Here is a 12612-nt window from a genome sequence, read left to right as displayed (position 1 = left end):
TTTTTTTTAAATTACAGTAAGCCCTCCTTCTCCCCAAAGCAGTAAATATATTATATGGCTGGGAGATTTCCTTTGGTTGACTTTGACAGAAATTGGAATTTGTTCTTGAGCCAAAGACTGTCTTCTTGTGATGTTGCTGTAGTTCTCAGCAGGTATGGAATCTTTGGTAACATTTTTGCAGATAATTGTGTGTGGTGGTCAGTGTCATGGCCTTCGCTTTCTTGTCTCTTTTCATTCCAGGTCTTCGAGAACCTAGGGACTAGGATATAATTTCTGAGCTAGTTGAAGGTATTGTTACCTCCTCATCTCTGCATTCTAGTTTTCTTTTGTTCCTCCTAGGAATCTGTGCCTTCAGCTTCTCCGACAGGTACACCGAAGCACAGTGTGAGGAAGATGGCAAGCACAGAGGACCCCAAGGGGCCCCAGGTACAGGGGCTGTTCATGATGCCTCCTGCAGGAGTGGGCCTTGGCAGCCTGAAGAGTGACTTTGTACCCAGTGCCTCCATCAAGCAGCGTGGGCAGCAGGCTGTGCCACCTGTTAGCCAGAGTTCCAGCAGTCCAGGTAAGAGAAGAGGAAAGAGCTGGGGATGTCCTGAAGCCCTTTCAAGGAGCTCTGGGAATGCATTGATCCTGTGGAGGCTGACAGGAGACAGCGGCTGTGTGAAGATCAGGCTTCATGCTGCTTTGGGGGCGTGAGTGTCTTAGGCGAGTTTAGTCTTCGGTAACTTCAAAAGTGGATTGAATTAGAAGATGCAATAGAAATAAAAAGGTTTTCAGTTGTCTGTGGGGCTCATATGGATCTAGATGGTTCCCAGTGGATGGTGATAGCCCAGTTATTTCTGTGACGTCATGAGCTGCTATCCAGATCCTTATAGGGCACTGCTAAGTTCTCCAAAACAAGACTCTAAACTTAGTGTCAGTTAGGTGTAGGGTGTAAGGACAGAGAACTACAAAATTACTGTGAGAGGTCTGAATCGTCCTGTTACAAATGCCCTTGTTTTGGATTTCTTTTTTCATTTTGGGCTTTTTGGGACATGGCTCTGTATGTAGCCTAGGCTGTCTTGCCTCTGCCTTTCAAGGTTTGGGATTGTGTCTGTGCCCTTCTTGTGAATGTAAGCATCAGTCATTCTAAGCCTGTTCTAATGTGTAGGAATCAGTCTGAACCTTGGTGTAATCTGGGCTCTGGAATTTTTAACATGTCATAGTGGATGCTGTATTAGAAAGTGAGGAACTGGGTTGGAAAGGAGGCGTGTGTAAGGGCGGCAGGGATGAGCTCACTGCTGATGCACTATGGGTAACGAAGAATGGCAGCTGCATCTGCTAGATCTGCCCGAGGGTTGGTAGACTCCCTGAAGCACCTCACAGCACTAGAGGTGCAAGCAAAGAGACTAATGGCCGTGCTCATGAAAGATACTTTTGTTCATAATTGTGACATTTTCTTGAATGCAGCAATGAACCTGATGCCATGTTTGTATGGACTTACCCTTGTGTCATCCTTCCTAAGATTTATCTCTCCTCACAGAGAGAGGGGCAGAGGGTTAGACAGATGATAATAACTTGGCTTGTCATGTGGCTGGCAAGTGGTAGAGCTGCACAATGAGTTTTGGAAGAGCACAGTTGGCTGATGCGACTCTTTCCCCAGGCTCTGATAGGTGCTGTGGTACTTGGAGGGGTGCCATGAGCCAGTCTGTAAGTGGTTAAGACAGTGCATGCAGCCAGACTGACATACATATAGGTAGATTTCTGTAAGAAGAGATTTGGAGGGGCTAGGAAGATGGCCCAGTTAGTAAAGTACTGGCACAAAAGATAAGGACTAAAGTTTAATCCTTAACACCCATGTTAATAACAACACAAAACTGGGTAAAGTGGCACATGCCTGCAATACCAGCACTGTGAAGGGAGAGTCGGGGGGATCCCTGGAGCTCGTTGGCCACCTAGTCTAGCTTAATAGGCAAGCTCCAGGTTGAGTGAGAGACCTTGCTCAAAAAATAAGGTATAGAACAATTAAAGAAGATAACACAGGTCATTGACCTCTGACCTCCATATACAAGTGAATGCGCATGGGTACTGCATTCAGATGTACACACATGTGAACGTGTACAAACATACACAAAGAGATTTGGAATATCTTACAGAAAGCTATCTCCTCCAGCATCATTTCTCCTATCCAGCTGATGTTTTTAAAATAAAATTTGCTTACCAGTGTGGTACTTGATCTTGGATGAAGGCTGTGGTTTTCACTGTCTCCACTTCTACAGCTACTCCCTGAAGTCTCTCTGAGGCCATGACATTGCCATTCCACATTTCTCTCACAGATCAGCCCAGCTCTGATAAATTTTGCATATTTGTTAGTGCAACTGTCCATTCAAGAACTCTTTATTAAGCCCCTGCTTAAGGCTAGGTGTTTAAATTCCGTCCCCAGTATATCAGCATCCTCTCAGATATACTCCCCCAGTACGGTGCTTATAGGAGAAAGGTACTAGATGTCTGATATTTGATATAGTTTAAGATAATAGATATGAGAGGAGCATAAATAATTGATAGATTATAGTATATGTTATGGGAAAGAGAAGAAAATTGAGGACCCGATAGAGGTGGGAAGGTGATGGTACTGATGAGGGTGCTGAAGAAGCAAAGAGTGAGTGTAGTCTTTTGGAAGATGCCCGGGGTTTGGAGATCTAATGGGAAAATGGCTTAGATGAGGTCAGAAAAGCAGGCTGTGGTCTTATGTAGTGCCTCCCAGGCATTTTCAGGGAGTTTTGCAGGGTTTTTGATATGTAGCTACTAAAGTTTCCAAAGGAAGAGAGCATTTCTGTCTCTGCATCCAGGTATTTTATGGGAAGAATGGCTTTATGAGGGCCACAGTGGAATTATGAAGGTATACTGGAAGATACTCTGTGGAGGTGTAGGCAAGGGTGAAGGTGGTTTGGGTTGATCAGTGGTAGTAGAAACACATAGTATGTATTTGAAAAGAGAATCATGACTTGGTGTTGAGGGTGGGCAGAGGGTGTGCGAATATGACACTATGCGATGGGAGTCTCTAGAGGCTATTGTCAGGGCCGTTGACAGGCTTCTGAGCAGTGCAGAGCTGGTTCTGCTTCTCAAAGACAGAATGAACTGACTTGGGCCCTTTAGCTTGCTCAGGCGCAGCCCTTTCTGCTTGCTACTTTGACCTTACTTCTTTTTCCCTTGGTCCTTGTAGAAGACCATGTCTGCCTGCTGGATTGCATTGTTGTGGATCTCCAGGACATGGACATCTTTGCTGCAGAGAGACACCCCAGAGAGGGCTCTAAAGCCTCAGAAAACAGTAGTGGGGATCTGATCTTCCCTTCCTATTTTGTGCGACAGACAGGAGGAAGTCTCTTAACTGAGCCTTGCAGGCTGAAATTGCAGGTGGAGAGGAATTTGGACAAGTGAGTGTTTTATGTGGATACCATGTAAGTAGAATCTTAGCAGCTGGGAAGTAAGTGCTGTGAGGTAAGCCAGGAGAAGCACACTCCTTTACTTGGTTAACGTTAATTACTTACTAACGTTGAGTCCTTACTATGTGCTCTTCGCAAGGGCTTCTGTGATGGAAGAGAAACTGACCTTGTCACAGGGATTACGTGTTGTTGAGGGACATAGGCCGGTGGGTAGATATCTTTAAGTTAGTGTTTCAGGGACTGTGTTGCAAGATGATACAACCCTGCCTTGGGGACAAAGAGGAAAATGTTGGAAATTAGCATGAATTTCAATGGTAGGGGGCCAGCAAGGTATCTGGAAAAGATGGACATTTGGAGTAAATGTTCCAAGTGCGATAGACTCTGAACCTGCTACCACTGACCCCTGGGATCCACTTACTTTACATAGCAACCCAGGTGCAAATTTGCCCCTACCACACCAGGAAGCCCACTGAAAGACTAAGGGGCCTGGCCCAATTCACCTTGCAGTTACCCTAATGTGCAAGAAGCTTGTGTCTGTAGTTCAGAACAATCATTGATTTAGGTCTCATTGGTTCCCTGACTGCCTGGGAAACTTTATGATCCTAGACCAGCAGAGTTATGCTCAGTACTAAAGGTTGGCTGTGCATTTAGCAAGGTTGTGGCCCAGGGTGTGTTCCTGCTGGTCAGGCTCACTCCCCGCCCATGCATGTGGACTGGAAGCACTGATTGCAGTATATGACATCTTTAACTATGGTTCTTTGGTTTGGGAGAAGGTAGCATTTTGCATTTTGACTCCAGTGAAAGATGGAAAGTGGCTAGATAGCAATGATAGAGATTTGCTGAGTCTGGAGATGTTTTAGTGGTTAGGAGAGCTTTCTGCTCTTCCAGGGGACCCACGTTTTGATCCTATCATACATGCTAGGCAGCTCACAACTATCTGTAACTCCAGCTCTGGAGAATCTGATGGCTCTCATGGCTTCTGTGAAGAACTGCACCTACATACACACACGTGCACACACACACAAATGAAAGTTTATAAACAAACCCCAAACAAAGATACTTGGAATTGGGACACTTTGAAAAATAACCTCATTGCCTGGCTGGGGCTTACTAGTGCCTTTTCAGTCTCCAGGTGTGGGCGACTCAACTTCATGCCATTTTCCATTTCTCTTTGGATGACTGCTACAGTATAGCTCACTGGGGTGTTTCTCTCACTGGAACCTGTTATTCCAGAGCTCCCTGGCTGCTATCCAGTAATGCTTGGCACGAGCTCTATTTGCCTAGCCTGGCTTGGCCATCCTAAGAACATCTGATTTAGAAATTGAACTTTTGGTTTTCTTTGCAAGCAATGGTTTTTTAAAAGTGTCTTTTTTTTTGTCCTCCACTTCTGTGAACTTCTCCCACTTCCTGTGTGCTGTGTGGGGTAGCAAGGCTCTGCAGCCCAGAGAGAGTACACCAGCAGATGTGCTGTCTGCTCCCCACACATGAGTGCACCACTTGGTAGGCTTCCCTGCTGTCCTTTGTTGATTGCATTATTATTCTGTTTAAACTCTACTCTGGGACCAGAGAGATTGCTCAGTGGTTAAGAGCATGCGCTGCTTTTGAAAGGCCCTGAGTTTGGTTCTTAGCAACTGTATCAGGTGGCTTATAACCTTCTGCAACTCCAGCTTCAGAGGACCCCATGCCTCTGGCCTCCTTGGATACCTGCCCTCAGCGTCCATGCATCTTATCCCCTTCTCCTCCCACATCATTAATCAAAACTATACAAAATAGACTATTGGATATAGATTTTTCCTTGCAGGCAAGTCAAATTTATTTATTTTTGGCAGTTAGAGTGTCAAACCTAGAGTCACAGTATATGCTAGGCAAACACCCTACCGTCCAGCTGTATTCCAGCCCCAGAACAGGTCCTTCCTTCCTTCCTTCCTTCTTTCCTTCCTTCCTTCTTTTTCTTTCTTTAAATATAGCTATGTACATTTTCTACTCTTAAACCCAGCCCTTGAGTTCATGTGTTCAGGCATCGTGTCTGGAGGACTCAGGATGCCTGTTGCAGCCATGGGAGGCCAAGAGCTCTTTAGTCCCAGCATGAGCATGTGTGCCTTGGAGCTCTGAGCATCTTCAGTCTTCCTACTCATCAGTCAGGTGTTCTTCTAATGAGTGTTGTTCTCCCACCCTACCCCAGGAGGGCACAGGGGGAAAGACTTCTTTCTTTTCACCTACCTTGGGAGATAAGAGCTGGGCACGTGTTCACTGTAATTTCCCCAACTGGAATGTTTAAGCTATTTGAGTCTTGTGAGATTTTTCTTTTTCCTAGACTAGTTAGGCCTGGTGTAGGTGTGGTTATGCCTATGATCCCAATATTCAGGAGGGGAAGAGGGAGGATTACTGTGAGTTCCAGTTCAGTATGGGCTGTAGTGTGAGATTGTCTCAAGAAGTAAAAAACAAAAACTAAGAAGTGTGGATAGAGAGAAAGCTCATCACTTACGAGCAATGGTTGCTCTGGAGAGAATCTGGGCTCAATTTCCAGCGCCTGTATGGTAGCTGAAAACTACTTATAAGGAGTCGCGTACATATGATCCCTCCTGACCTCTACAGGCACTGCACACATGTGGTATATAGATACACATGCATGTAAAACATCCATGTATATAAAATAAAGAAAACAATTAGCTCATATGTATTTATATTTATATGCTTATATTTGTGTGTGTGTGTGTGTGTGTGTGTATATATATATATATATATATATATATATACTCACACATACACACACATACACACACTACACACACATATTTGTATATACTTATTTGGCATGCTGATGATAGAACCCTGGGCCCATGTGTGCTAGACAAGTTTTACTGAGCTGTATCCCCAGCTCATTAGATTTGAGGATTTTTTCTCCTTGCACATTTGGGACCTAAAACCCTCTCTGTAGTTAAAGTATGGCAGTCACGATACCTTGCACATTGAGAGATACATGACTATTTTTTGCCACTGAAAATTTGAGATTAATTGAGTGATAATGTAGGTGGACACATTATAGCCTTACTTTGGCTGTGCTGTGCCAAGGCAGTTAGTGACTTATTTGTGAGCATAGCCTCCTTTTTTCTCATAGAGAAATAAGCCACACTGTTGCAGACATATCTGTCCATGGCAGCCTGTCCTCTGTGCACTGCTCCCTGGATCTGTGTAAATACAAGCTTATCCGAGGCTTGCTAGAGAACAACCTGGGAGAACCTATAGAAGACTTCATGCGGCCTTATGATCTGCAGGATCCAAGGATTCACGTGAGTGAGGCCGACAGCAAGTTCTTCCAAGCTTGTAGTCTTGGCTGATGGGCACCTATGTGGATATTCCTCCAAGCATGCAGGGAGCAGAAGGGCAAAGTGGTGGGACAGCCAGTGGACTAGGTTTCTTTATCTTCGAGCCATTTCCAGGTTGGCGCCATCACTCCAGGGCTGACCAGCATTTTCCTTTCACAGACTGTGCTGAGTGGAGAAGTGTACACTTGCATGTGCTTCCTCATTGACATGGTGAACGTGAGTCTGGAGCTCAAGGATCCAAAAGGAAAAGAGGGCACTGGCTCCCTAGCCAGGTAAGGCTCTGCTTAACTCTTGTAAGAACAATGCACCCCATGTCCAGGGCAGGTTGAAAAATAAAGAGCTCTGGAGTAGCCTCAGGTAGGCAGTGCTCTGGTACACTCAGAGCTAGAGCATGGTCCCACTAGCATTAAGGAGTGGGAAATGGGGCATCTTGCCCTGTGTCTATACAGTTTTGACAAGGTTGTGGGCAGAGTGACACTGGTGACTGCCTTGTGGGTCAGTGTTTTAAAATCGAGAGAATTCAGACAGATATAGATAGACAGACAGATAGAGAATATGAATGAGAACTGTTTGAAAATTGGCAGCTCTGGGCTGAGCTCCCTACTTGGGAACCTCTAGAAGCAACATAGCAACTGCTTCCTTTATGGATGTGTGCTGGCTAGTTGAAATCTGTGGTGTAGAAATACAGAGTGGGATTTTGAAGTGTGCATTGCATTTTTACCCTGAAAGCCTTCCCTCTGTGTGGGGCAGCTGATGCTCTAGTTTTCTAGATAGATTGCTATTGCTGATTTATTTATGTATTTTTACTTATTTTATTAGCCCTAGATTATGTGGCTGGAAAGTTGGGCCACATTTGCAAATGGGGTATCAAGGCTAGTAAGGCCTGTCTGAAGCACTCTGACTTATCATGACTCTGTTCAAAGCCTGTGTGGGCTGCTCCCAGATCAGCTGAGGGGAACCATGCCTTGGTGGACCTGGGGTCTTGGGGGCCAGCTACTCTCTTGATTTACACCTTGAGTTTTTCAATGTGGAATGATTCATAATAGTACTGAGCAACTCCTAATTTCTCTTTGCAACTTACTCTTTTTCCAAAAAAGACAGTGAGTCTGGATGTACTTCCGGTTGATTGGTCAGTTTCTTACTTCCCTGAGTGCAGAGTAGGATGTTACTTCCAGTGAGCTGTAGTGATCTTACACAGATGTGCCTGCTGACTCTGGAGAGAGAAGCCCCGGGCAAGCTCTGATTTCACAGATGAAGGTCAAGGAGACCCTGGATAGCCTCTGGGGACATGGCTCTGTCAGCCCAGGATGGGACATGGGGTGCTAAATCATTAAGGATGTAATAGATTGGGTATATTGTTATTCTTCATGCATTCCTGTGGATATAATCGCCTTTCTGCGATTGGAAAAGGTTTAAGGCACAGTGCCACTGACTGCATTTTGAGTGCCCCGTGAACAGTGCCAGTTCAGGATCTCAGATTGGATGGTTCTCTGGTACACTGATGATGTCAATCTTGTTCCACACCTGAACTTCATTTCATAAGGTAGGACTGTGTTTAACTTCTCCTTTGCTTTCTTCCCTTTCAGATTTGACTTTAAGAAATGTAAGCTGCTCTATGAGAGTTTTTCCAACCAGACCAAGTCCATTAACTTGGTTTCCCATTCTATGATGGCATTTGACACCCGCTATTCTGGGCAAAAGCCCAGCCATGGCATGACCAATGTGTTCAACTGTATCTTTCAGCCCTCCAAGAGCAGCAGCGCCACCCAGGGCTCCATTCAGATTGAACTGCATTTCAGGTAGTGGAGGCCGATGCCAGCTCTGCCTTCTTTTGTCTGTCTGTGTTGTCCTCTACCCTGTACCCTTCACCTCCAGATAGTTCTCACTGTGTAGCCCAGTGTAGCTTGAAGTTTACTATATAGCCTGGAGTTTCCTTCCTGCCTCCACTTTCTCAGTGCTGGGATTACCCCCACATTTGGCTCCCCAACTCTGCCTTTCCTTATGGTGATACTTCCTTTCATGGCCAGTGGGCCGAGTCCCTGTGGCTTTAGAACATCAAAGAGAAACTATGCAGATAGGCAGTCAGAGGCCCACAAGCACTCTGTTCACAGCCCCTGCTCACTTGCAGTATTATGGATTCGCCAAAAGATGTCTCTGTTGCATTAAAAAAAAAAAAAGAAAAAGAAAAAGAAAAAGAAAAAAAGGAGTTTGGCATTAAGCCAGATCCTCAAAATAAACCTCCTTGTAAGCTTTAATTTGTAAAGTGGCTTGGGGAAGGAAGAAATTATGTGAGTTTAAGAAAAAAACCCAAGCCAAAAAACCTTTTGGCTGCATGAAAGAAGGGTGGTTTTGACCTGAATGCTATTTATTCCTGTCTGGCAGTGGGGCAGAGAGGGGAGGGAAGAAGGTCTAGAATCAGACAGACCCTTATCCCCAAGCTAGTCTTCCTCCTCATAGTAATGCATCCATCTGAGCTTTGAGATTGACTCTCCTCTTTTATGGAATGAACTAAATTCAAACAAAAACCTATGCTTCAATCCTTGGGCAGGGGTGAAAGTTGAGTCATTCTGACAAGTCACTTGGCACCTCCAGAAGCTGCTGCTGTTACTGTTGTCATAGCTTGTGTGAGATTCTTATGACTTGTAGCTATTCTTGTACTTGTATGGCTCGAATTTCAGTGTGCTGCTAAGAGGTTAGCCTTTGAAGGAAGGAGGTCTCTGTGTCGCATATTCCTTTAGGAAGCCTAGCAAAAGAGACATTTTAATTCTTGTATACCCAACAGTGGCAATGCTAGTAGCTTTCTGCTGGTCCCTGACTTGACCAGGCACCTTACCTACTGCCAGTTGAATCCTCTCAGATTTGCAAGCATGGGCAGTTTATTTCCCATTTTACACTTGAAGAGTGACTCTTGGAAGGTTACATAGCTTAAAAGTCTAGTAGTCACAAGTTAGACCTGGCCTTTGATATCAAAACTGAGTCCCCTTAACTCTCAGGCCCTCTGGCCTCTATCAGTGGCTGAGTGTAGCCTTGGGTGTGTTTAGCAGCCTCTTTGACTATGTTTCTCAGAAGGGAAGGCTTCTGTGTGTTTGGTCCTGTTGCAGAGGGATAATTTGGTATTTGCTTTATTCTTATTGATCTTGACTTCCTAAGTAGTCAGCTCTTTGACCCTCCTTATCTTGACTTTAATATACAGGAGGCCCCAAGTATTGTGCTGCAGATATACTAAAGGTGTATAATTTCATGCAGCCAAACAATCCGTTCTTACCTTGGCTCTTGCTAACAGAAGTGCCCTTGTTAGTGAGAGAAGTGAACTGCTTCAGGAAGAATTGTTCTTCTGTTAGGATTTTGTATGTCAAATATAAAAATCACTTCACAGTTTAAAGGCTTGAAATATTTTCCAGAAGCAGAGTCTGACACACTTACTTTCCAGTTAACACTGAATTCTGACAGACTCTGCTCAAAATGGGCTGGAAAAATTTTATGGAGGGCAACATTTTTTGTTCATTACAAAGGGTAGAGTGTTTCTGTGACAAATGCTGTGTGTGAGAAGGAGCTGTGTCTTGCCATGCCCTTTAACTAGAGGCAGTGAGCCAGGGTTAGCAGAAATGAGACTAGAGAAAGCCACCTCAGGCGTGTCCCTAAGTCAGCCTTTCCCAAACAGGCTTCGAGGTGAGTAAATGTACAGCCAGAGCCAGGGTCTTTTTCATAAGCTCACCCTTCAGTCGCCATGACCTGTCACTAGCCTGGCTCTGGCTTTCCTTCCTCTGCCTGCTAGTGTGGTAATAGAGCTGGCTGTTGCCCTGAGGACACTGTGACTTCAGGCCAGGCCTGGGAGACTTTCTTGGGAACATTGAAGATGATGAAACATAGTCCTTGTCCCCTGCCTTTCCCTCTGCCCCATTTCCATTCTAGGATGCATACTATCCATCTATGGCCAATGTCCTCTTCTCAGGCTAAAAGATTGGGGTCTGAGTTAGTTGTAACTAAAGAAGCCAGATAGCACTGGTATATGAATGAATATGGTGTTTGTGAAGCAGTCATGAGCTTCTGAGAGCCTCATCAATCCTAGACCTGCCTATCAGGAAAGAAGCTGGTGTTCAAGGAGTACCAGCTATGTGCCTGGTGCTTTCTCCTACAGTGCTAGCATTTCTCGCTTTATATGTGAGGAAACAGGTTGAATGCCCAGGGTAACACAGATTGAGAGTAATATGATTTTAGTGTGGGTCTCTCGACTTCTAAGTCTCTGCTCTTCCTCCTAGACCTACAGCTTTTCCCAGACCAGCACTGCAGGTTGGCCATTCTTAAAAAAAGTGCCAAGGGCCAAAAGCAACTCAGAATTTGGATTTTTCTGTTGGCATTTTGGAGAATTTGCATAGGCTTTGCTTATCAAATTCTTCTAGTAAAATACAGGAGAGATGCCTAAGCAGTTAAGGCTGCTTTCAGAGGGCCCAGGTTTAATTTCTAGAACCCCAATGAAGACTCACAATCATTAGTAATCCTATCCCAGGGGACCAAGGCCCTTTTCTGGCCCCCATGGGCACTGTACACATGTAGTGCAAAGACACACATACAGGCAACAACCATACACATCACAACAAAACAAAAAGAGCACCCAAAGGCTCTCAGGTCAGATTTTGAGCCATTTGGGTTTGACTGGCATGTGTTTCCTACATTGGTATTCCAGATCAGGCTGTCCTGTACATTGTGGCATGGCTAGGAGCACCCCAGCTCTACCTACCAGCTGTCAATTGTGCCCTTTCAATTCGTCATCATCATAGCATATTAAGACAGAAAACAATGTTGACACTGCCAAGTGCCTGTGTCGTATCTTAGTTAAGGGCACTGCTATCTTGCCTTCTTAAATATAGTCCTCTTGGTTATTATTATTATTATTATTATTATTATTATTATTTTAATGAAGGACTAGCAGTTGGTTCATTGATTAAGAGTACCTGTTCCTCTTGCAGAAGACCTGGATTCAATTCCCAGCACCCACCTGGTGACTTACAACTGTCTGTAATTCCAGTTCCAGAGGATCCAGTGCCCTCTTTTGACATCCCTGGGTACTGGGCATGTACGTCACACAGACATACATGCAGGCAAAGCACTCAAACATAAAATAAAATGAATTCTTGGAAACACACGACTAGCCCCCAGAATGCTTATATTTCGTGTACTCATAAAGCAGTGCTCAGAGTGTTTCCAACTCAAAGCTGGCAGCTTAAGGATCACTGGAATAGGGCCTAGCATTGTGCTGTATACCTGAATCCAGCTACACAGCAGCCTGAAACAGGAGCATCACTGAGTCCAGGCATTCGAGGCCACCTTGGATAACACAGGGATGACATAAAAACAGGAATAACACTGAATTGCTACTTGCTGGGCCTGAGGAAGGACTAGGCAGTGATTAAATACATGTTTCTCTTTGCAATTCTGTTTATTTTTTTATTTTTTATTTTTTTGCCTTCTTTTTTGTAGATCTACTAAGGATTCCTCCTGTTTCACTGTTGTTCTCAACAACCTCCGCGTGTTTCTCATATTTGACTGGCTGCTGTTGGTCCATGACTTCCTGCACACTCCCAGTGATATTAAGAAACAAAATGTCACTCCTGCACGCCACCGCAATGCCAGCAGTGAATCTGCTGTTGTTCCTAAAACCGTTAAGAGTGGAGTAGTCACCAAGCGGTCTTCCCTGCCTGTGTCCAATGAGAGGCACCTGGAGGTCAAGGTCAATGTAACAGGTGATTGATTATTGTGTGCTTCACTGATGAATAGTTTGGTTGTTAGGTCAGACCAGTCTTTCAAGACAGCTTCCCTGTGCTGGCCACACTTCCTTTTTTTTTTCTTTTTTTTTTTTTTTTTTT

The 12612-nt window shown here is 44.6% G+C and overlaps 1 protein-coding gene across 4 annotated transcripts in view; it reads left to right on the top strand.

The window, feature by feature from the left end:
* The window catches only part of Vps13d (vacuolar protein sorting 13 homolog D), a 227041-nt gene that overhangs the window by 61899 nt on the left and 152530 nt on the right, over window positions 1-12612 (top strand). For all 4 annotated transcript variants that reach the window (XM_029539692.1, XM_029539694.1, XM_021201317.2 and 1 more), the window contains exons 26-31: window positions 340-562; window positions 3203-3413; window positions 6541-6712; window positions 6908-7020; window positions 8335-8547; window positions 12227-12489. In XM_029539692.1, coding sequence (XP_029395552.1) covers window positions 340-562; window positions 3203-3413; window positions 6541-6712; window positions 6908-7020; window positions 8335-8547; window positions 12227-12489 — 1195 coding nt within the window. The remainder of the gene's footprint in view (window positions 1-339; window positions 563-3202; window positions 3414-6540; window positions 6713-6907; window positions 7021-8334; window positions 8548-12226; window positions 12490-12612) is intronic.

The sequence above is a fragment of the Mus pahari genome, chromosome 6 (genome assembly GCF_900095145.1).
Source record: "Mus pahari chromosome 6, PAHARI_EIJ_v1.1, whole genome shotgun sequence".
Classification (NCBI taxonomy): Eukaryota; Metazoa; Chordata; class Mammalia; order Rodentia; family Muridae; genus Mus; species Mus pahari.
This window is presented reverse-complemented; position numbering and strand designations above follow the sequence as displayed.